The sequence below is a fragment of the Misgurnus anguillicaudatus genome, chromosome 17 (assembly GCF_027580225.2).
Source record: "Misgurnus anguillicaudatus chromosome 17, ASM2758022v2, whole genome shotgun sequence".
NCBI lineage: Eukaryota > Metazoa > Chordata > Actinopteri > Cypriniformes > Cobitidae > Misgurnus > Misgurnus anguillicaudatus.
Window position 1 is genome coordinate 30,270,689 of NC_073353.2, and position 24,312 is coordinate 30,295,000.

At 37.9% G+C, this 24,312-nt stretch overlaps 1 protein-coding gene across 3 annotated transcripts in view; it reads right to left on the reverse strand.

Moving 5' to 3' along the window:
- sema5ba (sema domain, seven thrombospondin repeats (type 1 and type 1-like), transmembrane domain (TM) and short cytoplasmic domain, (semaphorin) 5Ba) overlaps positions 1-24,312 on the reverse strand; it is a 215,993-nt gene that overhangs the window by 59,914 nt on the left and 131,767 nt on the right. For all 3 annotated transcript variants that reach the window (XM_055214584.2, XM_055214581.2, XM_055214582.2), the window contains exons 6-9: positions 19,427-19,489; positions 14,409-14,507; positions 14,090-14,303; positions 6,690-6,975 (exon numbers count right to left, since the gene is read on the reverse strand). In XM_055214584.2, coding sequence (XP_055070559.2) covers positions 6,690-6,975; positions 14,090-14,303; positions 14,409-14,507; positions 19,427-19,489 — 662 coding nt within the window. The remainder of the gene's footprint in view (positions 1-6,689; positions 6,976-14,089; positions 14,304-14,408; positions 14,508-19,426; positions 19,490-24,312) is intronic.

Sequence of the window (24,312 nt, forward strand, 5' to 3'; positions counted from 1 at the left end):
AGGTAACTACATGTTGTTTATTTTGCTTTTCATATAAATAAACTATGTTTAAAGTACTTTGTTGTTATTTATTCTAAGCGGAGTTTATCGGAAGTTACGTGTTGACCACGAAAGCCGCTTGTTTATGTTGTTCCTGCTGAAACCATCTATATACTATAAATGCAAAACGTACAGAATGAAATTTACCCAAAGATTTATCACCCTCAAGCCATTCTCGATGTACGATTATCTTTTTTCAGATGAACACAGAGTAATATTAGAAAATGTCTTGCCTGTTCCAAGCTTTAAATTCAGGGGTGCACATAACGTTTTTGGCCTCGTTCTCAAAGGAGCACGTGGAGATGTTGCTTTGTACTCACACTATTCATAGCACAGACATCCTACATGCATTCAACATCAATACTCTCCTGACTACTCTCTTTGCAATATTTCTTTGGTATAAGCATGGTAGACGATGATGCACATAAAATAAAATATGCCTGGTTATTGTTTTTAACCCGTATAACCTTCATAAATAACTACTAGCCTAACTCATATAAATTTCAAATATTGTAAAAGACAAGTTAATGGTCAGTAATAAAAATAGTTTACAGTAGAGTAGAGCAGTGGTTTTCAAACTGGGGGCCGGGGCGAGATGGTGCCAGGGGGGCCCCAGTTTTATGACATTTTATGAAATACATTAATTTATCATAAATTCTGTGTAATTAAACCTAAAAAAAATAAGGCTACTAACCAAAAGCACTACTCTTCTGTATAATTTAATGTTTTTTTATTAAAATCTTGAGTTTTAGAACTGTTTTTGTCACAAATTTTCTTTGGGGGGCCGCGAAGGAATGCACCATACACAAGGGGGGCCACACACTGAAAAAGTTTGGGAAACACTGGAGTAGAGTACAGAAACTAAATAAAGTAATCAGATAATACTGCATATACTGTATCTTTACTGTGTAAATTTGATTAATTCTTATTAAAGTTAAAAAATTATTCAATCAAGACAAAATTATGATTTTCTTTGTTTGTGGTTTGATTAATTAAAAACAGCATCAGGTTTATACGTTCTAAAATGGTGTTTTTTTTTAACCCATGGCTGGGTCAGTATTGGACAGAACACACGGTTAGGTAACAACCCAGCATTTTTTAGAAGTGCACGGATTCGATATATTGTTACACACGCGTTTTATTTCTCAAATGCTTACATTTATTTAATGTGTAAATGACTGACTGCTACTATAATCATCGCATTTTAAGATAATTTTGTGATGAAATGTCCACTCAAGTACAAGAAAACATAAACTTGGAATTTGCGTGCTGTCTTTATTATTTGCTTGTACGGGCGTGCAGTGGTGGCCAGAGACTTCTTTTTTCGAGGGCGCTCGATGCGAAGTTTGTCACAACATGTATGTAGCCTGTCATGTGTTTGGTTTGTTATTTCAAAATATGTGTTCTGCGCATCGAGAAATCCTGTGTGCATCATGGGTCTTGTCAAAATAAGTGCCTGCTGCAGACGCGTCTAAAGGGTTTATGATAAAAGCGACGCTCGCGTTTGCCAGATACTCACATAATCTCATGCGTAATCAAAGTTTACTGTTAGGGAGTGTCTTGCGTGTATTTTGTGAATGTGAGCGTCTCTTTTATCATAAACGGTTTTGACATGTGTGCAGCAGGCACTTATTTTGACAAAACACGTGATGCACACAGACAAAACTTATCAAACACTGCATGAGTAGACTAAAGTATTGAGATCTTTTTCACAAATTTTTGTGCTTAAATATTTAAATTGGCAAATTGGGGCCAGTAAATGTTGCATTGCTGCAAACAACACATGAATTTTCACTCATTTGTAATAATTATCTTACCAAACTTAACTTACCTAACTATGTAACAAAATTCCAGCAACATTGGTACGCAAAAGCACCTCTTTAGAGCAGTGTTTGCAGCACATTATTTATTTTAATCATGCACGCATCTGCGTACCAGTTATGTGCACCCCTGTTTATAATGGTAGTAAATGGTGCTTCTGATTTGAAACCCAAAAAAGTCCATTCATCCTTCACAGAAGTAATCTGCATGGCTCCAGTGGGTTACTAAAGACCTTCTGAGGGCAATCAATGTGATTTTGTAAGATAAATATCAATATTAAAAAAACTACAAACTGGAATAACTAGACTGAAAAAAATATTCATTCAATTTACTAAATTTTTTTATTGGTAAGTGGTTTAGTGGTAAAGGTAAGTGTTTGCAATCAATTTATTTAAGCTACATTTAAACAAAAGTTATTATTTTTTTGTTTAAATGTAGCTTAAATAAATTGATTGCAACCACTTACCTTTACCACTAAACCACTTACCACTAAAAAATGTTAGTAAATTGAATGAATATTTTTTTTTCAGTGTAGTTATTTGATTGCCCTCAGAAGGCCTTTAGTAAATTGACTTAATAATTTTTTTCAGTGTAGCTACCAGCAACATTCAACACGCAAGAGAACTCAGATTGTGTTCGCTTGAAAAAAAATATATACATCGAGGATGGCTTGAGGGTGAGTAAATCATGGTGTAATTTTCATCATTGGGATGCGGTTAAAATGTAAAAACAACTGAGTTTGGCTCTCTAACAGAGTCACCTATACTAGGAAATGCCATGGCATGCGTGATATAACACGCAACATATGGGCATGAAGTCTTCTCACTGTGAAAGCAGATGACTATAGAGGTTTCCAAGCAACACATACAGTAGATCATATGGTTAATAAGATGAAGTCATGTTGTGGTGACAGGACACACAATGTAGGAAATAACACAGGTCGTTTAAGGTCACCCAACAACGTTTAAGTTCAAACCCTAACTAAACCTATCTTATAAATTTTGATTGGCCAACCAACATGTGACTTTTAATTAGAATCACGATATATCAAGGTATTCATTCCTTGTCCATTCTCCCAATCCACTTTCCCTCTGCATGGGGGCTGGAGCTTGCTCGGAGTACCCGGATGAATCCCATGCTGACAGAGGGAGAACATCCAAACTTTACACATATCTACACTGTCAGAAATAATGGTACAAAAGACTGGAACGATACCCTTTAAAAAGGTCCTAATATGTACCCTTTAGGTACAGATATGTACCTTTGAGGTACCATTGTGCAGTGGCGGCCGGTGACTTCTTTTTTCGAGGGCGCTTGATGCGAAGTTTTCACAACATGTATGTAGCCCGTCATGTGTGTGGTCCCAGTTTTAAAAATGTGTGTTCTTCGCATCTAGAGATCCTGTGTGCATCACGTGTTTTGTCAAAATAAGTGCCTGCGGCAGATGCGTCTAAAGGGTTTATGATAAAAGAGATGCTAGTATGTGCCAGATACTCGCATAATCTTAGGCATAATAAGAGTTTACTGTTAAGGGAGTGTCTTGCGTGTATTTTGTGAACGTGAGCGTCTCTTTTATCATAAACGGTTTTGAAGCATGTGCAATAGGCACTTATTTTGACAAAACACGTGATGCACATGGTTCACATGACGCAAAAAACACATATTTTGAAAACGCAAGCAACACACATGACACTCCGTACACTTATTTTGAATAAGCGCCCCTCGGATGAGCAGTCACGAGCTGCCACTGCCATTGTGTAACTTAGCAGTACCAATATGTGCCCTCTTTAGGCACAAAGATGCCCTTTTTGAAAGGGTACCACCCCAGTGACTGCTTTCGTACCTTTAATTTCTGCACATATATAAGACAATATAAGATTTGTTTCATGAATACTAAAGTATATTTTATAATTATACACTGATTGTATCTTAGAAGTTCTAAAAGGAAAATTAAAAAATGTACCACTTTTCCTCAAGAGTGCACATTTTTACCCTGCAGTATATTACAGCACATTCAGATATCTACACTCCCACTTATTCGTGTGCACGAAATGAGCAGAAAACAAACTTTGAGTTCAGATTCTTCCTACAGGGGACAAAAAATAATTTCAAGGTGGATTTTGTCTTGTCGGTGAGCGATACACACGGTTGTTATTCTGCATTTGAGTAATTCAGGCATGAAAGCGTGCATACTCGTTCGCACCGACGGATCGGTTTCCAGAGAGGTTGTCTGCTGCCATATTAACTGCCAAAAGGTCTGTTCCACCCTATTAACATGAGCTGATTGACAGAAACGAGGGTAATAACTATTCCTTATAAAAAGTAAAAAAATATCAAATAAGAGAAACCACTCTCCGTAACACCCGCCTTTCTATTTAAAAAACAAACAAAACCCCTCTCCCATGCTTTATCGCTTATGCTGACAATAGCAATGATAACAGCAGTGTCTTCATACGGTAACCTACTGAAATAATACACTTACGCCGCCAACTTAATTCCCAAGCACTTTGGGAAAAACTACGACCAACACTCTTCGACACTTTTGGCAGCCCTCCTGCTAACCCTCTAGAGAGGTTTGCTTAAGGTGTTCAATTCACGACAAGCCAGATGGAGACGCTGTTATTCTGATTGCATTACCATATTCTGTGCCTACTGGGGCAGTAAGTGAAAAAGACCAAAAAGAAACAGTTAAAATAAAGAAGAATGAGAGAGAGGGTGGAGAGAAAGGGCTGGAGAGCGAGGAAAAGAAAGCATTTAAAATGATGTATTACTGTATCATACTAATGCTATATTTGAAACTAGTTTACAGCATGCATACTGTGCACTGGAATACCCCGATATTGCTTAATATTAAAGGGATAGTTCACCCAAAAATGAAAAATCTGTCATCATTTTCTCACCCTCTAAATCTGTATGAATTTCTTTTTTGCTGATGAACACAAAAGAAGATATTTTGATAAATGATGGTAAGCATACAGCTGATTGTAACCATTGACTTCCATAGTAGTAAAAACAAATACGATGGAATTCAATGGGTACCGTCAACTGTGTGCTTACCATCATTTATCAAAATATCTTCATTATCATTTATCACAATACTTCAAAAATATTTTTTTCCTACTATGGAAGTCAGTGTTTCCCGCAGCACTTTGCAATTCAGGCGGCCCGTATTAGCTCGGTAACCCTACCGCCTTAACTAGGTCGTCCAAAAAATAATAATTTCGCTGCACAAAAGGCCGTCAAGTGCATCTCGGAAAATAGCACGGACACGCTTCACACCGCGAGCGGGCACGGGCGCCACACGGCCGAAATGAGAGAAAGACGTAGTCGTCACTGTCTGGATGATAACTAGCTAGTTGATAAAACATCTCAGAGAATAGCGCAGACGCACTTCACACCGCGAGGGTGCACGCGCGCCACACGGCCGAAGTGGTCCGTCACTGTCTGGAGGATAGCCAGTTGATAAAACGCGTGTCTGTGAGAACTGTAAGTGGACTTATGTTTTGGGTTTATTTAAGCCTGTTATTGTATTAGTCTATAGTTCTTGCGAATTTAAAGTAAGTTAGCTGGTTATTTTGTTGTTTGAGCAACCTGCTAGCTAAGTTGCACGTGCCTGTTGATTCAATATAATTGTTGAGCGCTCTTGCTCACGTTATTTATGTGCATTATTTACATGCTACAGTAGTTACACTCCTTTAAAGGAATAGTCTACTCATTTTCAATATTAAAATATGTTATTACCTTAACTAAGAATTGTTGATACATCCCTCTATCATCTGTGTGCGAGCACGTAAGCGCTGGAGCGCGCTGCGACGCTTCGATAGCATTTAGCTTAGCCCCATTCATTCAATGGTACCAATCAGAGATAAAGTTAGAAGTGACCAAACACATCAACGTTTTTCCTATTTAAGACGAGTAGTTATATGAGCAAGTTTGGTGGTACAAAATAAAACGTAGCGCTTTTCTAAGCGGATTTAAAAGAGGAACTATAAGTTACGGCGTAATAGCACTTTTAGGAGTACTTCAACTCGGTGCAGTAACACCCTCCCTCTCCCATTATCAGAGGGAGAAGGGGAGCGGACTTTTTAGGCGAGTCGAAGTACTCCCAAAAGTGCTATTACGCCATAAAATATAGTTCCTCTTTTAAATCCGCTTAGAAAAGCGCTATGTTTTATTTTGTACCACCAAACTTGCTCGTATAACTACTCGTCTTAAATAGGAAAAACGTTGATGTGTTTTGTCACTTCTAACTGCACACAGATGATAGAGGGATGTATCAACAATTCTTAGTTAAGGTAATAACATATTTTAATATTGAAAATAAGTAGACTATTCCTTTAAGATAATGTATTTAATAAATCAGTTTTTACAATCTTCGCACTATCTATCATCGCCAGACGTTCTACAAATCTGCTTCAGTTTGTGTTTATTAAACTTTTAGTTTCACTTCATCACGCAGCTATTCCCGTTAGAGGTATCTGTTAAAAATATTTAGTTCATTAATAATCTAGTATGTGTTCATTTTCCGTCATAGATTCTTCAAAATTAAGTTTTATTTGAGTGTTTTTAATAAAAATATTTTCATTTTCATCATGACGCGTACCCCCCGCACCTTTGATTGCCACGCCCCCGGCACCGAAACCACCTTAACTAACAAATTTTCTGCGGGAAATCCTGGAAGTTATGGATTTTTGGGTGAACTATCCCTTTAACTAAAATTTGCCGTATACAGCCTACGCGTGCATTGAAGAAAACTCTAGTATAAGCTGCTGTTCTCAGCAGAGCTGTCCAAAGCACACATAAACTATACAGTCTTGTTAAAAACTTACACGTTGGTGGTAAATATGCCATAGATGAGGTCCTGTTCGGGCAGGTAGAAGGTGCTCTGTAGCTCATTGTAGTAGAAAGGGATCTCTCCCGACCGCGAGCAGTTAAGTCGAGCTTTTGTGAAGGTGGTCCACGTGTCCTCCAGCAGGAAGCGGCCTCCTATGTCGTTCTTGCAAACCCGGGCCACCCGCGAGTACACCGTCTTGCCGCAGTCATGCTCCACAGCATTCTCTCTCAAGAAGAAGAAGGTGAAAAGACCCACGTCGTATGCCGAGATGAAGTGAGGTTCTTAAAAGAAAAACAGAAAAGCGTGGCTAAAGACCTTGAGGGTAAATACATATTTCAAACAGGCGCATCTTTGTAGGTGCTCTTGGTAGTATAGAGCATTAAAAAGTGGATTGCATTGCAAACAACAACTTCACTTCCCCAGCTATTTGGCCTGCATCCTTTTTTATCTGCCTTATAGGTAGCAGTGAAAAGACATATTTGTATGCGATGTGCAAAAATGTTAGGTTCTGAATAAACAAAGCTGTCCCGTTGGTCCAGATGGCATTGGTCAGGATTGCATTAGTCAGAGTTAATATTGCACACTCCAAATAATGTCCTTCCCCAAGCCCTGTTTTTATCCCCTGCCAAAACCGTGCCCGCTGTAGATATTCACCTGTAAACAGCCATGACCGCAATCTCTGCTGGGGCCATCGCTGCAGTTTAAGAGAATGAGATTACTGTTGTGCTGTGAAGCACATGAGAGGCATCAGGACATTACTGCTTTTTGATTCAATTTCAAACACTAATACACAATCTCAGTGGGCACAAGGCTCAGACGCAGCCCGGGGAAAACTTAAGCATGCATTAGAAACAATGACGCATGTGCATGAATTAATTGCATGAGGATAATGTGGAGAAAATGAGATGGGACATTTATCTAACAGACCATGTGCCCACATGCCTACAGTATAGGGCTGAAAATTACTTGAAAGCATAAAACAAATTGTGCTATATGTATACACTCACCTAAAGGATTATTAGGAACACCATACTAAAACTGTGTTTGACTCCCTTTCGCCTTCAGAGCTGCCTTTATTCTATGTGGCATTGATTCAACAGGTGCTGAAAGCATTCTTTTGAAATGTTGGCCCATATTGTAGGATAGCATTTTGCAGTTGATAGAGATTTGTGGGATGCACAATCAGGGCACGAAGCTCTCGTTCCACCACATCCCAAAGATGCTCTATTGGGTTGAGATCTGGTGACTGTGGGGGCCATTTAAGTACAGTGAACTCATTGTCTTGTTCAAGAAACCAATTTGAAATGATTCGAGCTTTGTGACATGGTGCATTATCCTGCTGGAAGTAGCCACCAGAGGATGGGTACATGGTGGTCATAAAGGGATGGACATGGCCAGAAACAATGCTCAGGTAGGCAGTGGCATTTAAACGATGCCCAATTGGCACTAAGGGGCCTAAAGTGTGCCAAGAAAACATCCCCCACACCATTACACCACCACCACCAGCCTGCACAGTGGTAACAAGGCATGATGGATCCATGTTCTCATTCTGTTACCGCCAAATTCTGACTCTACCATCTAAATGACTCAATAGTAATCGAAAATCGAGACTCATCAGATTTTGGTAAGCTTGTGCAAATTGTAGCCTCTTTTTCCTATTTGTAGTGGAGATGAGTGGTACCCGGTGGGGTTCTCTGATGTTGTAGCCCATCTGGCTCAAGGTTGTGCGTGTTGTGGCTTCACAAATGCTTTGGTGCATACCTCGGTTGTAACAAGAGGTTATTTCAGTCAAAGTTGCTCTTCTATCAGCTTGAATCAGTCGGCCCATTCTCCTCTCACCTCTAGCATCAACAAGACATTTTCCCACAGGACTGGCACATACTGGATGTTTTTCCCTTTTCACACCATTCTTTGTAAACCCTAGAAATGGTTGTGCATGAAAATCACAGTAACTGAGCAGATTGTGAAATACTCAGACCGGCCCGTCTGGCACCAACAACCATGCCACGCTCAAAATTGCTTAAATCACCTTTCTTTCCCATTCTGACATTCAGTTTGGAGTTCATGAGATTGTCTTGACCAGGACCACACCCCTAAATGCATTGAAGCAACTGCCATGTGATTGGTTGATTAAATAATTGTATTAATGAGAAATTGAACAGGTGTTCCTAATAATTCTTTAGGTGAGTTTATATGTGCAAGAGTTTACCTCAATCTATACCAATGCATTTACATTCACCTTACAGTGCAATACAAGGTATACATTTATCAGTATATGGATTCCCTGGGTTTCAAATCAATGACCTTTTGAACTGCCAACACAATGCTAGCACAACTTTGAAAACCCAGCTAGCAAGTCATTTTTTGTGATTTACCATCCAACATAATGTAAAGAACATTCAGTGAAAATATAACCTTGATATCTTTAATAATATCTTTATGATTGAAATAACTTTGATGCTACTACTCTCAAAATTGAATTATGGGATTTTAACCTGGAGTTCAGAGACAGGGTCACATAACAATCAAACAATGTATGAGCTTTTATCTTTACTGCAGTTTCAGACTAGACTAAGTATTGAGGGTTGTATAGAGGAAGGCAGTGAATATTAATCCTGGTGGCCTCAGTATAACAATCATCATTTCTCAGGGGCAGAAAACTGCATGAATGAATCAAGCCATTTTCACAAAGCTGGAATGGGCAGAGTGTGTGTGCGTGTGTGTTGGTTTGTGAGGGACTTACAGTAACATGACAAACTGCTTTTCCTCTAAAATTAAACACAACCTCATTTCAAAATTGCTACTCCATCAGGTGCCTGTGTGTGTGTGTGTGTGTAGTACAAGTGTTTATATGCCAACCACAGTCAGGGGAAAAGTGTTGAGCTTAAAAGTGAATTAAATTCCAGAGGAGAGAGACGTACTAATGGCCAACCTTTCCCAAATGATGACATTTCTCATTGAATCAGAGCTGTGCTACAGCAATTTCATATCTCAATTTGGGCCTGACCTCACACAAGCTACTGTGAGGAAACATTCCTGGACCAAAATGTATAGCATCAGTCCAGGTGGATTAAAGTCCAAACTCCCCCCATGGTTCATGATGTTCTTTCCTGAGACTAGAAATACGTTCTTTAATTCACACATCATTTCCGTGGAGTCCGCCTCTCTCAGCATCCTGCTAACACGAATGATTGAATAATTTAGTAGCTTTGCTCTGACCAAGCTAAAAGAAGGTATATTTAAGAAAGAAGGTGTCCAGCTGGGAAATTATTATGTTTTCAGGATTTGTATCTACCTCTTGCGTGTTAATTTGTGAGAAATTTGGGTCATATATCTGATTTGATCATGCCTTTGGTTACCAAAATGTTTAAACTAAATCTCTTCCACATAATGTATCTTCCCTTAAAATCACTGCAGAGGAAAGTCCATAAATTCAGCCTACGCCTGCTTATGGGTCAGCTTCCCCATCCTGTAATAAAAGCCTCTCTGCAAAACCTACATGACATAGTGACAGATTTACAAAACAATTTGGATCATGTACCTAGAACTGGAACTGGAAGCTCTGCCAGAAATGTACACTGAGGTAGATCTGTTTACTGGTCCACTTATGGCGCTTTTCCATTGCATAGTACCCCACGGTTTAGGTCAGCTCACCTCACTTTGGCTTGGTTAGCTTTTTCATCAAGTTTAGTAACACTTCGGAGTTGGAGGGATTATAGGCGTGTCGTTATATTTGCGCTGCCTACTGCTGTGACATCATATAAGTGAGAGGGTTGTTGGAATGCTATACATTCATTTATTTCTCAGTCCACCACAAAATTAAAATTGACCACCACAAATAGATGTTTGCACTTTGCGTTTATCACTACTTCTTTCTCACATGACAGTTTCTGTACAAACACTTGTGGCGTCAGTCAATGCGCTCCGCTGAGCCTCATTTAAGTTGCATTAAGCATAACGTTATATGCGGAAGTGCGCGTCGTGAATGTGCCGCCATAAACTGCAAGTCTGGAAAAATGGTATGGTGTTCCTGATTCTCAACCTGTGGATGTTTTTCATCACTAAAAGGAGTTTGGGAACTTACAGCAAAGCACAGATGACAGCAGGTTTACTCGAGACAGCGCAACCTAGCACGAAGGTAAAGCTAATCTTTTACATTATAGCGATGACGCTGGTAGTGACGATTCTCTCAGATCAATCAGTGATCTACAGTGTTTTCGCGTCATGTTTTGGTATCAGCTCGGCCTGCTTGGAACCCCAACCGAGGTGGTACTAAAAAAAGTCTTGGGTACTACGTACTGCACCCAGTGGAAAAGCCCCCAAATGTAAGCTGACCGGACCCAAACCGTGGGGTACTTTGCAATGGAAAAGCGCCATTAGATCCGTTAACCTAAGTTTCGACCCAAGCGGGTTCAGGTATAAAAGTTTCCTCGAACTGTGTCAGGTATAATATTAGCTGCCTCAGGTAATTTAAAGTGAATGTATATTTGCCTAACAGAACCAAGAAGTCCCAATCTCGTGTGTGTGCATCGAGTCCTTTTCCAACCCCCCTCTGTTTGCCTAGAAAGCTTGCAACATCATCTGGCTGGCGGTTTCCGCAAAAAACTGGAATTTTGCGGATTTAATGCCCGTCATTGAGAAGCACACATACCCTGCGCTTGAGCATGTTTGTGACCAGTAACCGTCATTGACAACAAGCACACATATATAGCCTATCCCATGCATTTGTGAGCCGTCATTGACAAGTACATTAACCCTGCAGGTGCTGTTTGCTTTGACCGTTTTTTTAATCTTTTTTTTTTGTCTATGTTGGTCCTGTTTAATTTAAAGGACTCATTGGTTTGGTGTATTCATTTTCATTGTAAGCCTTTAAAAAGTAATTATTTTACATACAGTTTTGTTACAGCTTAAATTCTCTAATATATTTTTTTAAACATTTAAAATCATTCCACAGAATTCTGCAAATTTTTCCAAAGAAAAAAAATACCACAGAAAAAGCAAAAAAAGTCAGCAGATTCTGTCTGGCCCTGCCCATCGGTAACGTTTACATTCGGGTCCAGTCACGTAAAAAAAAAAAATTGCCACTTGGTCAGGTAAGACTCTGTCTATTTTGTCGGGTTTGTCTCGGGTCGGGTCTTTCTTTTAAAAAAAATTATTTATGCATGTCAGATTTCCTTAAAAAAGTGATTCGGGTAATTTTGAGTACATTTCTTTGGACCTGAGAGGACCTCTACACTGAAGTCAGACGTAAGCTTTCCAACCAGCTTGCATATTAAAAACCCCTGGGAGGGAGGAAACCTTTAAATGTTTTTTCATCATAGGCTGTTTTAATAAAGATAAATGTGACAACTCACAAGGCTTTGACTTGCATGTAAACATTTCTTCCACTTTGTAAAAAACCTCAAGATAATTATCGCACATCGTCATTTATCCCAAAATGACAGAGTTGATCAATATCACCCAGCCCTACAAGTAACTTTAAAACAAACCATTCAGCCATTTACAACTCTAACCTAAGAATACTTTGAGCTGTGGTTGTATTCACATATGGTCAGACTTTATTTCTCTTTGTCTTTCTCTCCCTTAGGTGTGGACCCACAAGTGAACCAAGTATGAAGGCTGACTGGGTGACATGGAGCGTTGCAGCTGCAATTTCACCCTCTCTCTGCCATAAGCGATAATTACACTGCTGGATGCCTGTGTGTTTGTCGGCCCAAGCCCACTCTTACACCTCCATAACCTCTTTAACTCTCCAACCTCTCTCTATGTGCTTTTCTGACTCTCTCATCCACTCTCACACCTCCTCAGCAAAGCATTGCTATATGAATAACAGCTATATGTTTCTCCATATCCTGCTTCTACTGCTATCAGGATGAATGTTCGAGAAAAGAGAGTGTCAGCATCTGGGAGATTAGATATCAATTTGAGCATGCATGCTTGTCTGATTTTTTTTTTTTTTTGAAAGATCTAAAAGTCCTCGTCTTTCCTTAGAGTACGTGCAATGTACAAACTCAAGACGACAATGACAGCAGAATAGAAATCAACCAAATTGCCACAATATCAGTCAGTTATTAATTCTGTATCACATTTTAACAAAATTGTTTAAAAAAAACTATTGTTGTCATACAGTGTATGGAGGTCTCGCTGCTTTTTTCAGCAAACTTTGGTGCTTTTGCAAATCTGAACAGATTATGAAACTGTGATCTTCTATTTATAAAAAAGACACTTAAGAAAGAAAATCTAAGTACAGGGTTCCCACACCTTAGTTAACTTCAAATTCAAGGACCTTTCAAGGACTTTCCAGGTCCAATACCCTCAATTTAAGGACTACATGTGGGGACACATTTTATGTGAGAGCAATGTTACATCGTGTTACCTCTTAAGATACATTGTTACAGTTCCCTTTTGAGGGAACTCGCGCTGCGTCACTGTGGTGACACTTTGGGGACGCCTCCAGGGGTAAGTGCGTCTGAATGTTTATATCAAATTCAACCAATGGTGAGGCTTAACGACAAAGACAGGGTGACATGGGAGCCAGGAAGAATATCGCTATCTGAAATATTGTCAAAGACGGCGTTACAAAGAACCAAGGAAGTATGGCAAGGGGGACGCAGCGTCCATACGTGCAAAAAAGCCTTTTGGTATGAACCAACATTCGCATACAGAAGATATAAGCATTTAAAGCGAACAGTTTAGCCCGTGTGCTTAAAAAGTCTAGAATTTTTATGATATTATCCTACACTACACAGAGAATAATATGGACTTTTTGTTAGAAAACTTCTTGCATAAAATAGATTCAAGCACTTTCAATGACCTATGTATGTATATTTTTTAAAACTTCCATCCTATCAAAAAAAAAAAAGATATTAATGCTCAGGTTCTGTTTGGTATCTAAAAGACCTCTAGGACATTTCTGCAGTGCCAAAAGTATACATTACAATGACGTATCAGATTGATACTAAATGACTTCACAGCAAAATCTGACACCAAACAGAAACTAGCCCTGTGTCGCATTTCGCACACTATCAGTACTTAATAGTAGTCAAAATTAGATTTAGTATGTCCCATCTCTGTTAAAGTACTCAAATGTTCATACTTTCACATAAAAAACAGAAAAGGATGCAGACAATGATACTTAAATTTGGAATAGCATTTGCTGAAAATTTTACAAAAACAATTCAATTGTTAATGAAATCATTATTTCTTGCTCCTGTTAGTGGGGTCTCTGGGACCCAAAATATACAAATATTAAAGCCACATAACATGAGAGTTGAAGTTATCTAATTTGTTGTTTTTCTTTGCTTTTAAGCATGTATAACATTCAGATATTTGACAGAACAGAGAAACGTTAAAGCATTTCAAATGTTCAGGCACGAGATGATGAGATTAACGTACCATTAAGCCATTTGGAGTTGTACTGGGCGGTCCGAAGAGGTGGCATTCCTCCAAGGCTGCGATAGATGACAGGGTCCCGCCCCGAGAAATCGATGACTGTCGCGGCATACAGCTCTCCGCTTTCGGTTACCACAGCGGTGGAGTTATGACGTGGGTCATAGGGACAGCGGGCCACTCCGTTGACCCTCTCCAACACCCTGCTCATGTTCCCTGCCTGAGAGAGTTGGACGGTACGGATAACACACACTTTGGTAAAGCTTTGATTAAGACGGGTTATTTGGCATGGAAAGAATATACTAGTCATAGTGTCAGTGGCTACCTCTCTGGTGATGCACAGAGGCTGAAAGGCATTGGTGCCGCAGGTGATCACCTCTGTCTTGTTGACAAGCAAAACTCGGATGTAGTTTTGACACTCCACCTGCAAGGGAAGATACACCTGTCAGTATGAAAGATAGCAGCAGTGGCTATGTTTGTAATAGAGAACTGAATAATGCCCAGAATATACTGCGTGTACAACATGCAGCAAACTATAAAAATAATATACACTTTCACATGACCTTGCTGTTTTGCATGTTTAAGTCTGAGTAAGCAGTCCAGTTTCAATATTTTTGGTTATTTTGTATTTTTATTTTGGTTCTGTAATATTTGGCAGTCCAATCAGTTAATTAGTTCATACAGGGGTGCAGTTTCTTTAGGGAATAGGGGGAGGAACCCCCCCCCCCAATAATCATAACTAGCAGTTCCAGAGTTGACACTTTAACTCCTCGTTTTCAAACCAAATCTGCACCCATTAGTTCATAATAAAAAAGACTTCAGGAAAGAAATTTGCTATAGTGTCTGCTTAACTCTTTTCTCGCCATTGACAAGTTCATTCGGCAAATTAAGAGGAAAATAAAGCTTCCCTGCCAATGACGAGTTTTTCCGGCAATCTGTATTTCCGCTATTATCCACCAGGTGGTGCTCTTACCCAATTTATAAAACCCGGAAGTAACCCCTTAGGGCATCCATGTATGTTTTGATCTTCGCTTTGAATCTGATCTCTATCAAAAGTCCTTCACAAAAATGCAATTATCTCAGCTTTTTGCTCAAAATTTTGTATTTTTGAAGAAAACAAATGAAGGTAGGATGCATTTTTTGTTTGAAAGCAGAGGGTCTGTTCTTTCATCTGATGTATTGTATGTTTATATATGTTTATATACATTTAAAGAAGAACATTTTCTGCAAGGCATTAAACTTTTGTGAAAATCATAAAAAATGCTGGCGCTGGCTGGCGACTTTTTTTTAAAAACGCTGGCGGGAAATAAGTCACACTGGGAATAAAATGGCAAATTGACCGCATTGCATTGTGGGAAACAGTATTACAGTATTCTAAGTGTATACATTTTGATAAAGTTATAATTTGATTTGTAAATTATACTGTAACTGGAAATGAATCCTAACGCTCTTAAAAAACAAACTTCTAAAGGGGGATTCGCATTAGCACTTTTGGTGTGCACCCGGGTCCATTTTACATCAGAGTTCGGTTTGTTTGAATGATGTGGACACAATAAAAAAATCTATTACTTTTAAAAGTAATGCATTACACTATTAAGTTACTCCCCCCAAAAGGTAACTAATTGCGTTACTTAGTTACTTTTCATGGAAAGTAATTATTGCGTTACTTTTAAGTTACTTTCCGTTGCTTTTTCTTACTTGGCTGAGGCTTAATCTCTTTCAGGCCTTGCAGGTGTTTTTTATGATCGCAAAAATGTAAAGCTCTGGTCTGCCAACTCCGTTTCTGACTCAAACTGTTCCTGCTCAGGCGCACATAGTGCGTAATTCTACGTTAATACGTTCAGTTTAATTCAGTACAATATTTTATTTTTAAATTGAATTAAACTGAAAATTAACTTGCATTACTTTTTTTTTTTAAAAGTAACTCAAATATTAATGTGTACATTTATAAAGTATTGCTTTACTTTACTCGTTACTTCAGAAAAGTAATATTATTACGTAATGCGCGTTACTTGTAATGCGTTACCCCCAACACATGACTCGTGCGGGCATGTTTGTGCTTATTAACACTGATGACAAGTGCTTGCGGATATCTGGGCGCGAGAGTGATGCCTGAAAATTTTTCTGTTCATATTTCAACATATCCTCCAACCCATACGATTGCTTTGGTCGTTTGTCCATTTCGCCAGATACGACCAATAGATGCGTTTACTAAATTAGCGCCTCTACCGGTAGCAAGTGAAACTTAATATATTAGGGTATGAAATTATATATATTGAGGTATAATTTTGCAATGATGGTATGTACTGGGATATGATTTTCAATTTAAACCGCCAGGATTAATTGTATTTTATTACACATTACACTCTTCAGGCATTTAGGGCAAATAACGTACTCATTTATTCATTTATTGATAGTCACAACTTTTTAAATGTACCTAAGATTTTACAAGTGTACCGAGGTCAAACGATCGATTTATTTTAAAAAAAGATGACAATCCGCTGTAAATATCAAATACTGTGTACACTTATTAAAAAACTTCCGCCAGAAGAAGCGATGATATGTCATCTATGATTGTAAAAAGGGCATTGGCTTTCATGTGTCTTGTGACCAATTGCATCATTACGTTAGCTATGAATGTGAAACGCTATTGGCTTTTGTGACCGACTACTTCATGCTGGTTTATGTTTTTATGAGATCTGACTGTGCGTTTTGATCACAGAGTTGTTCATAGAAAGTGATCGTATGGCTTCAGTTCGCAAGGTTTGCAACGCAAAGGGTTTGTAATACTTTTATACTGTTTAATGCAACAAATACCTGTGACTGTACATTTGCGTGTTGTGTTTTATATGGTTGAGAAGTGGTTGGGTTAAGGGTAAGGGTGAGGCTGGGGTTAGATGCCCCAAAATATCTTTAAAACTATAAATGTTTATGAAACCATTTCTACATTTACAAATTCATAAAATTAAATGTGTCTGATTTGATGTATAAGGCAAAAACCTTAAAACGTAACAAGATTGTATTTATAAGCTACTGCCGCTATAGACACTAATGCCTTAATACGTACGTCACTTTATGTCGTAATAAGGTGCTTGCACAAACGACTTATGAGGTCGTTATTTTTTGGAGGAAAGTCTCTCATATTTTCATACTTTCTATTTTCTGCTTGCCTCCGCAATTCTGTATTTATTCTTTGATAACAAAACCAAAGGTTCAAATGAAGAACAATGAGGATACGAACAACTCCAGGTCCATTTTGGCGCTTTCTCTTTCATAACCTAGCAACATCAGTAAACGGCTGCAGCTTGATGACGCATGTTTACCGCGATTCAGAACAAAATATTATAATGTGAACAGAGACCAGCAGGGGAAGAAGAAAGGGGAGCAATCGAACTCGAGAACGGACAATCAAACCTAATATGAAACCACCCTAAGAAGCACTTAGTGCTAAATGGTGCACTAAAAGTGTTTCACTGGCTTGTAATCATAGAGGAACCATTTTTAGTGCCAAACATCTTCCATGTAGAACCTGTGTAGCACCTGTGTCGAACCATATTGTGCCATGTTGAACCATACTTTAAGTGGTGCTATAGTCATGCTTTAGCACCACTTATGGTTCTACAGAGGTGCTATATAGTTGCTTTAAATGCTAAATAAAGGTTCCCCGATGATAACACATTTTTGGTACTATTCAGCACAATTTTTAGAGTATACTTATTATTTTGAGGAAATGAAATTGAGAGAATGCTTGGCAGGTTCTTGCTTTATCCTATTAGAACAAACCCACTGTTTCCCCCGGGAGCAATTACACTCCACTAAAGAGTGATATTATTTTATCTTTCATTTGTCTTACAGCAAACTAACAGAAATCCTGCCTGCCGCTAGTTGTTAGTCTTACAACTTTCTTGTGCACTTGACTGTAAAAGTGACATTTCAAACAGGAGGGATGTGATAAACCCCTTAATGTCAGTAAGGCTATAAACCCCGTTATGTCAGTGAGGCAAAATCCATATGGCATAAATTAGCAGCTAGGGAAATATACTGTGGTTTGTGCTCCCTACTTCAGATGAGAAATGTCAACATGTTGGTTTATAGTCCATCAACTACTGAGTAAGTGAGTAACAGATCAAATGTGACCCTGCCTGTGAAAACCCAGCTAAAGTCATTTTTTGTAATTTGGTGATTTTCTGTTTACTTTAGTACAAAATGTAAAAAAACATTCTGTAAAATATAACTTTGATATATTTAATATTAACTGAGTAAGACCATGTAAAATATTGAAATCAATGAGTAAAGTCAATCTTTAAAGGCGCACTGTGTAATTTTTAGAAGGACCTCTTGACAGAAATGCAAAATAATATACAAAACTATATTATCAGGGGTGTATAAAGACATTTTATGTTTTTTATTACCTTAGAATGAGATGTTTTATCTACATACACAGAGGGTCCCCTTACGTGGAAGTCGCCATTTTGTGCCGCCATTTTTCTACAGAAGCCCTTAACGGACAAACTTTTTTCACTAAGTTGTCTCCGACGATGACATGTTTATCCGGTGGTGGCTACCGTAGCTTCTCTATGCGTTTCAAAAGTGAGGGTGAGCAGTGGACTGAGCCGTTGGTTGCAATTCGCAACCTCACCTATAGATGCCGCTAAAATTAACACACTGCACTTTTAATGCTCCTAATCTCAAAATTACTGTAGATTATGAGACAGGCAGGTTTTCAAAGGCAGGTTCACAAATCTATTATTTTGGGAACAACAACAAGGAAAAAATTGAGTAATTAATTTTTAAAAGACTGGGGACCTAAAATTATTTTTTTTTATCATACTGTAGTTTCCAAGATAAGAAAACAATTGCAGTTTTTAGTAGTAGATGAGGACCCCTCTTTTAATTCCACTAAAATAAATAACATCTTTCATGCATCTTTAGATGTTCCTGTAGCTCTGTAAGTAGAGCAATGTATTAGCAGCGCAAAGGTCATAGGTTTGATTCTCAGGGAACACACATACTGATAAAATAAAAATGCATACAGTACATTAAATGCACCGTAAGTCGCTTTGTATAAAAGCACATGCCAAATGAATAAATGTAAGTGTAAAATGTCATGCAGCGCTTTAGTCAGCTAGCTAAAATCATACTTTTGATTTTGCCTTGAAAATACAGCAAATTACATGCTCTGGGATAAAGCTACCAACCCCTGGGCCTTAGAAATCCTGAATGAGTAAGCCGAACATATTGCCCTCCCACAAACCTCAACAATACTTAACCATCAGACCAATGGGTTTGCAGCATTTTTGAAAGAAATGTGCCTATTCAGAGAACCTGGGGGTTTAAAGTTACCTCTGTCTTGCCTTTGCTTTGACAGGACCTCCTGGTGTCTTCGTCTGGGCCCCATTCGGTTGCCTAGGAAACCAAAATAAACCCCAAAAAGTGACTTGCGGTGATTCACAATTGCCGGTTATAATGCACAAGCCAGGTAATGCGACTGTTGATGGTAATATTGCATTCAGCCAGATGCAACAAAAGACATTAACCTTATCATTTTGTTTATTGTGTAAATACCAAGTGAGCCAGCGGCTTAAAGGTGGTAACTAGACAGTTGGAAGACCAGATGCAATTTGCATGTAAATACCATCTCCTAGTCTCATTCAAGCATAGAGACCACCCCATTTATGTCTGCCCAATTATTCCCTCTCAGAGCTACATGTCCAGCCAGCAATACCACAGCCAGTGCTTGGAAACTATAAACCTGCCGTCTTAAAGTGGTCGTGTGCTTATTCACAAACCAGCACCTTTGTTACACAGTCGATAAAGTAGCAGTAGTTTCATAATCCTTATGGAACATTATTAGTGATTTATTTTAAATGTACTCCATATAGGCAACTTGGCTCTGTTCTATCCCTATTTCGTTATCTTTCTTCACTTAATACTTCAAGGAGCCATTATGACTTCACGAATAAAACAGAGGAACCCAGGTAGTAAGTGTGTTAGTGCAGTGGTTTTCAAACGGGGGGCCGGGGCCCCCAGGGGGGCTGCGAGATGGTGCCAGGGGGGCCCCAGTTTTATGACATTTTATGAAATACATTAATTTATCATGAATTCTTTGTAATTAAACCTAAAAAATAAGGCTACTAACCAAAAGCACTACTTTTTTGTATAATTTAATGTTTTTTTTTATAAAAATTTTAAGTTTTAGAACAGTTTTTTGTCACAAATTTTCTTTGGGGGCCGCGAAGGAATAGACATCCAGTACAACCTCTCTGTGGACTCACACTAGACTACATGGTAATATACATAGAAAACGGAAAATAGATGTATTTACGTATGACAGTTTCTTAATATGAAATTAATGTTACGATTACAATATTCACACATTTTTTTTTACATTTAATACTGTTACATATGATACATCTTCATGATATGCAAGCTTGTTTGGTATCGCTATATAACGTGCAAAACTGTGAAAAGTGCTATAGAAATTAATTTGAATTGGCAATGACATTTTTAAACAAAACGGAAAAAGGAAATAAAGAATATGTGTTCATACCGCAGAGACCAAATAAGCAGCACATTGCACCCTTCAGCTCATATCCCATCCTATGTTAAGATGACCATATTTTTATACAAAATACAGTAAGCGAATACGAAAGGAAATATTTGCAGTGCAAAAGGTCATAGGTTCGAACCCAGGGAACACAAAAACTTTTAAAACCTATACTGTATAACTTGTAATGTACAGTAAGTCGCTTTGGATAAAGGCGTCCACCAAATGCATAAAAAAAATTAAACTATCAGCAATACGGAAAAAAATTATGATCATATTTCATATATATTCAATACAAAGACATACAATGGCCACAAAATCTACAAGGATCCAAATGTATATATTTTTTAGGGCTGTCAAAAGATTAATCGCAATTAATCACATACAAAATAAAAGTTTGTGTTTGCATAATACATATGTGTGTGTACTATGTGCATATATTATGTAGCCTATATATAAATAAACACAAACATGTATAAATTTAAGAATTTTATATTTATAATATAAAATATCAAATTATATATAAATATACATATAAATGTTTCTTAAATACAAACAATAATGTGTCTGTATTTATATAAAATAATTCCACACAGTGCACACACATAAATTATGCAAAAAAATTTGTATATTTTGTATGCGATTAATCGCAATTAATCTTTTGACAGCCCTAATATTTTAATTACATTGTCCTTTGCAGTATTACTCAAATACTAATAAATCTTAAATATAAAAAAATCTTAATGCACCACCTTTAGCTCGAAAAGATTATATTTTCTTTAAAAAACAAGACTGATATTAATTATTTTAATAAGATTGCAATAATTAAAACCTAATCCCCCTTCCCTTTTTATTTATTTATTTTCCCCCCTCTGTCTTTCTTTCTTTCTTTCTTTCTTTCTCTTCTATATTATTACCTGTGTTCAAACATAAATCATTTACATATTGAAGAATATTATTGTACTGTATCTGAATTTTGTTGGAATTTTTTTGTGCCAATGTTAAAAAAAAACAATAAAGAGAATGTTTCAAAAAATCTAAAAATGCTGGGTTATTTTCAACCAAGCTTTGGGTTAAAAAGGGACAACCCTAGCCGTTGGGTTAAATGAACCCAGAAAATGTTCAAACAATGGGTTAAAACACAGCAGTTTGGGTTGAAACAACCCAAATTACAACAGTGTTGGGGAAAGTTACTTTTAAAAGTAATGCATTACAATATTAAGTTACTCCCAAAAAAAAGTAACTAATTGCGTTACTTAGTTACTTTTCATGGAAAGTAATGCTTACGTTACTTTTTAGTTACTTTTGCGTTACTTTTTCTTGGCTGAAGCTTGATCTCTTTCAGGCCTTGCAGGTGTTTTTATGAATGAAAAGTTTCATCACAAAAATGTCCAGCTCTGCCCTGCCATCTCAGTTTCTGAATCAAACTGTTCCCACACAGGCGTGTACGCATAGAGTGCATAATGTGACTATGTTTAGTTTAATTCAGTACATATTTTTTATCAAATTATTTAAACTAAAAAAGTAACTTGCATGACTTTTTTAAAAGAGTAACTCAAATAATAATGTGTACATTTATAAAGTAATGCGTTACTTTACTGGTTACTTCAGAAAAGTAATATTATTACGTAATGCACGTTACTTGTAATGCGTTACCCCCAACACTGCAACTGAGCCAGTTGGGTTCATCCATTTTTGACCCAACGCTATAACCATATCATTTACACTTCGACATACACTAACTGAAGTCAAACCTGAAATGACTTGTTCTCAAAACTTTTGGAATTTTATATTTCAATATCGCTTGTTTGGGGAGAAATGCTTAAATTTCTGGACCGACTTCATGTTTTTATTCATAGATGGATTTCTATAACATTGTATACGTTCAATAGCAAAGCTGTCAGGTGCACCACAAAGCCACACAGATTCGGCTAGCTTTTGTTTGTTTTCCGCATTCATGTGTGTTTCACGGCCGAGGCGTGTTTGTGATGGATGCCTAAGGAGTGAGTCATCGTTCAGGTCATTAACATCTTGTCTGTGAGTCCCTGTTTTCTGGAAGAATCCGTCAGCTTAACCCTGACCTGAAGCACGGCAGTCCCTCTCTTCACATCACACTGGAACAATGCCAGTCCTCCAATGCTATTCCCAAAGACCCTTCTGAAGAGGCAGACTGTGAAAAGCACACTGTATGCCATGTTTGGTAAAGGCCTGAATGTGAAGCTGGAAACATTGCCACCGTTTCGGGGGCCACTATCCACCGGGCACCGGTGGGCGGTGACCAGAGAGCCTTTCACTGATGGGAGGCTTAAACCTTTAAATGATAAATTACTTCTGACAAGCGTTATGCCAAAGAGGATGAGGTAATATAGACTAAGAGCATACAGAGGTAATGATGTAACTGTTTGTTTAATAGGCAGTGCGTAAATAATCCTGGTGATTTGATTCAGTTTTGGCATTCATTGTCTCATGATATATAAAGGACAATTAATCCTAAAACATATTACCTTACTATGTCCCATTTTTACGAAACTTTAAATGCTTATTTATCACAGAAAGTTCTTAGGCTAAGAAAAATTTCACAGTTTTTGAGAATTACATGACGCTTGAATAACAAACAATGCACCATGAACTATTTTAAAATATAGTACTTGCAGTAGCTGTAAAACTCCCTAAAGGCCACAGAAGATGTTGAGAACGGTTGAAATCACAGATAAGCATCCGCTTCAGCTCCAAAGCTGTCAAAGAGAAGATCGCCTATGTGCCTAGACTTTGCGGTCTAAAGTGCTTTAGCAATCGGATCCGACTGGTTTAATGAGGCGGTGTGCATGAGCTTGAAAAACCAGACCATTCACCATTATTTGTGGCATAATTACTCAAACCTCATTTTTCTAATAACATGGCATTACTAAGCACTCGGCCCCTGGCATCTTCATGAAACAGTATCATGAATTTTTCATTGAGGAATAAAATTGTTAGGATTTATTTATACATAAATTAGTACGGCGGAGAGACACCGTTGGGCTAGAAATTGCATTCCATTCATTGTGAGAACAGAAGAAATGCTAATAAGAGCACAAGAGAGGGTGCGATGGTGGAGAATTGCATTCGCGTGTTGCCGTTGATAAGGTTATTGTGACTGTGACACATTACAAATGTTTTAAATGAAAAGCATATTTGTAAATGTCCCCAAGGAGATTTCCAAGTGTCAGCTGCTTGTCAACACAGAGACATGTTTACCCTTAAATAATCTAAAATTAAGGAGGGGAGGGCGTTAAGGTAATACATGCATTCTGAGTTATTAACACAGTTAAATAGTTGGATTCCTCATGCTAAACATGGGCAAAGGTTACAAAAAACATTTGTATGTACGACAGAGTTTTTTCCGACTACTGAATCTGTTGAGTAAGCAGTGCAGGAAGTACAGTGGAAGTCCTTATATGGGCATTTTAACCCACTTTGAGCACGCACGCACACATCAACCAAGCCAACACAAAATTAACATCACCAAAGAAGTGTGTTGTTGTTTGTGAGGGAAATTTAAAGGGACACTTCACTTTTTTTGAAAATATGCTCATTTTCCATCTCCCCTAGAGTTAAATCCCCTAGGCATATACGGCTAGAAACTATACTCTCATTCTGGCGTAATAATCAAGGACTTTGTTGCCGTAACATGGCTGCAAGA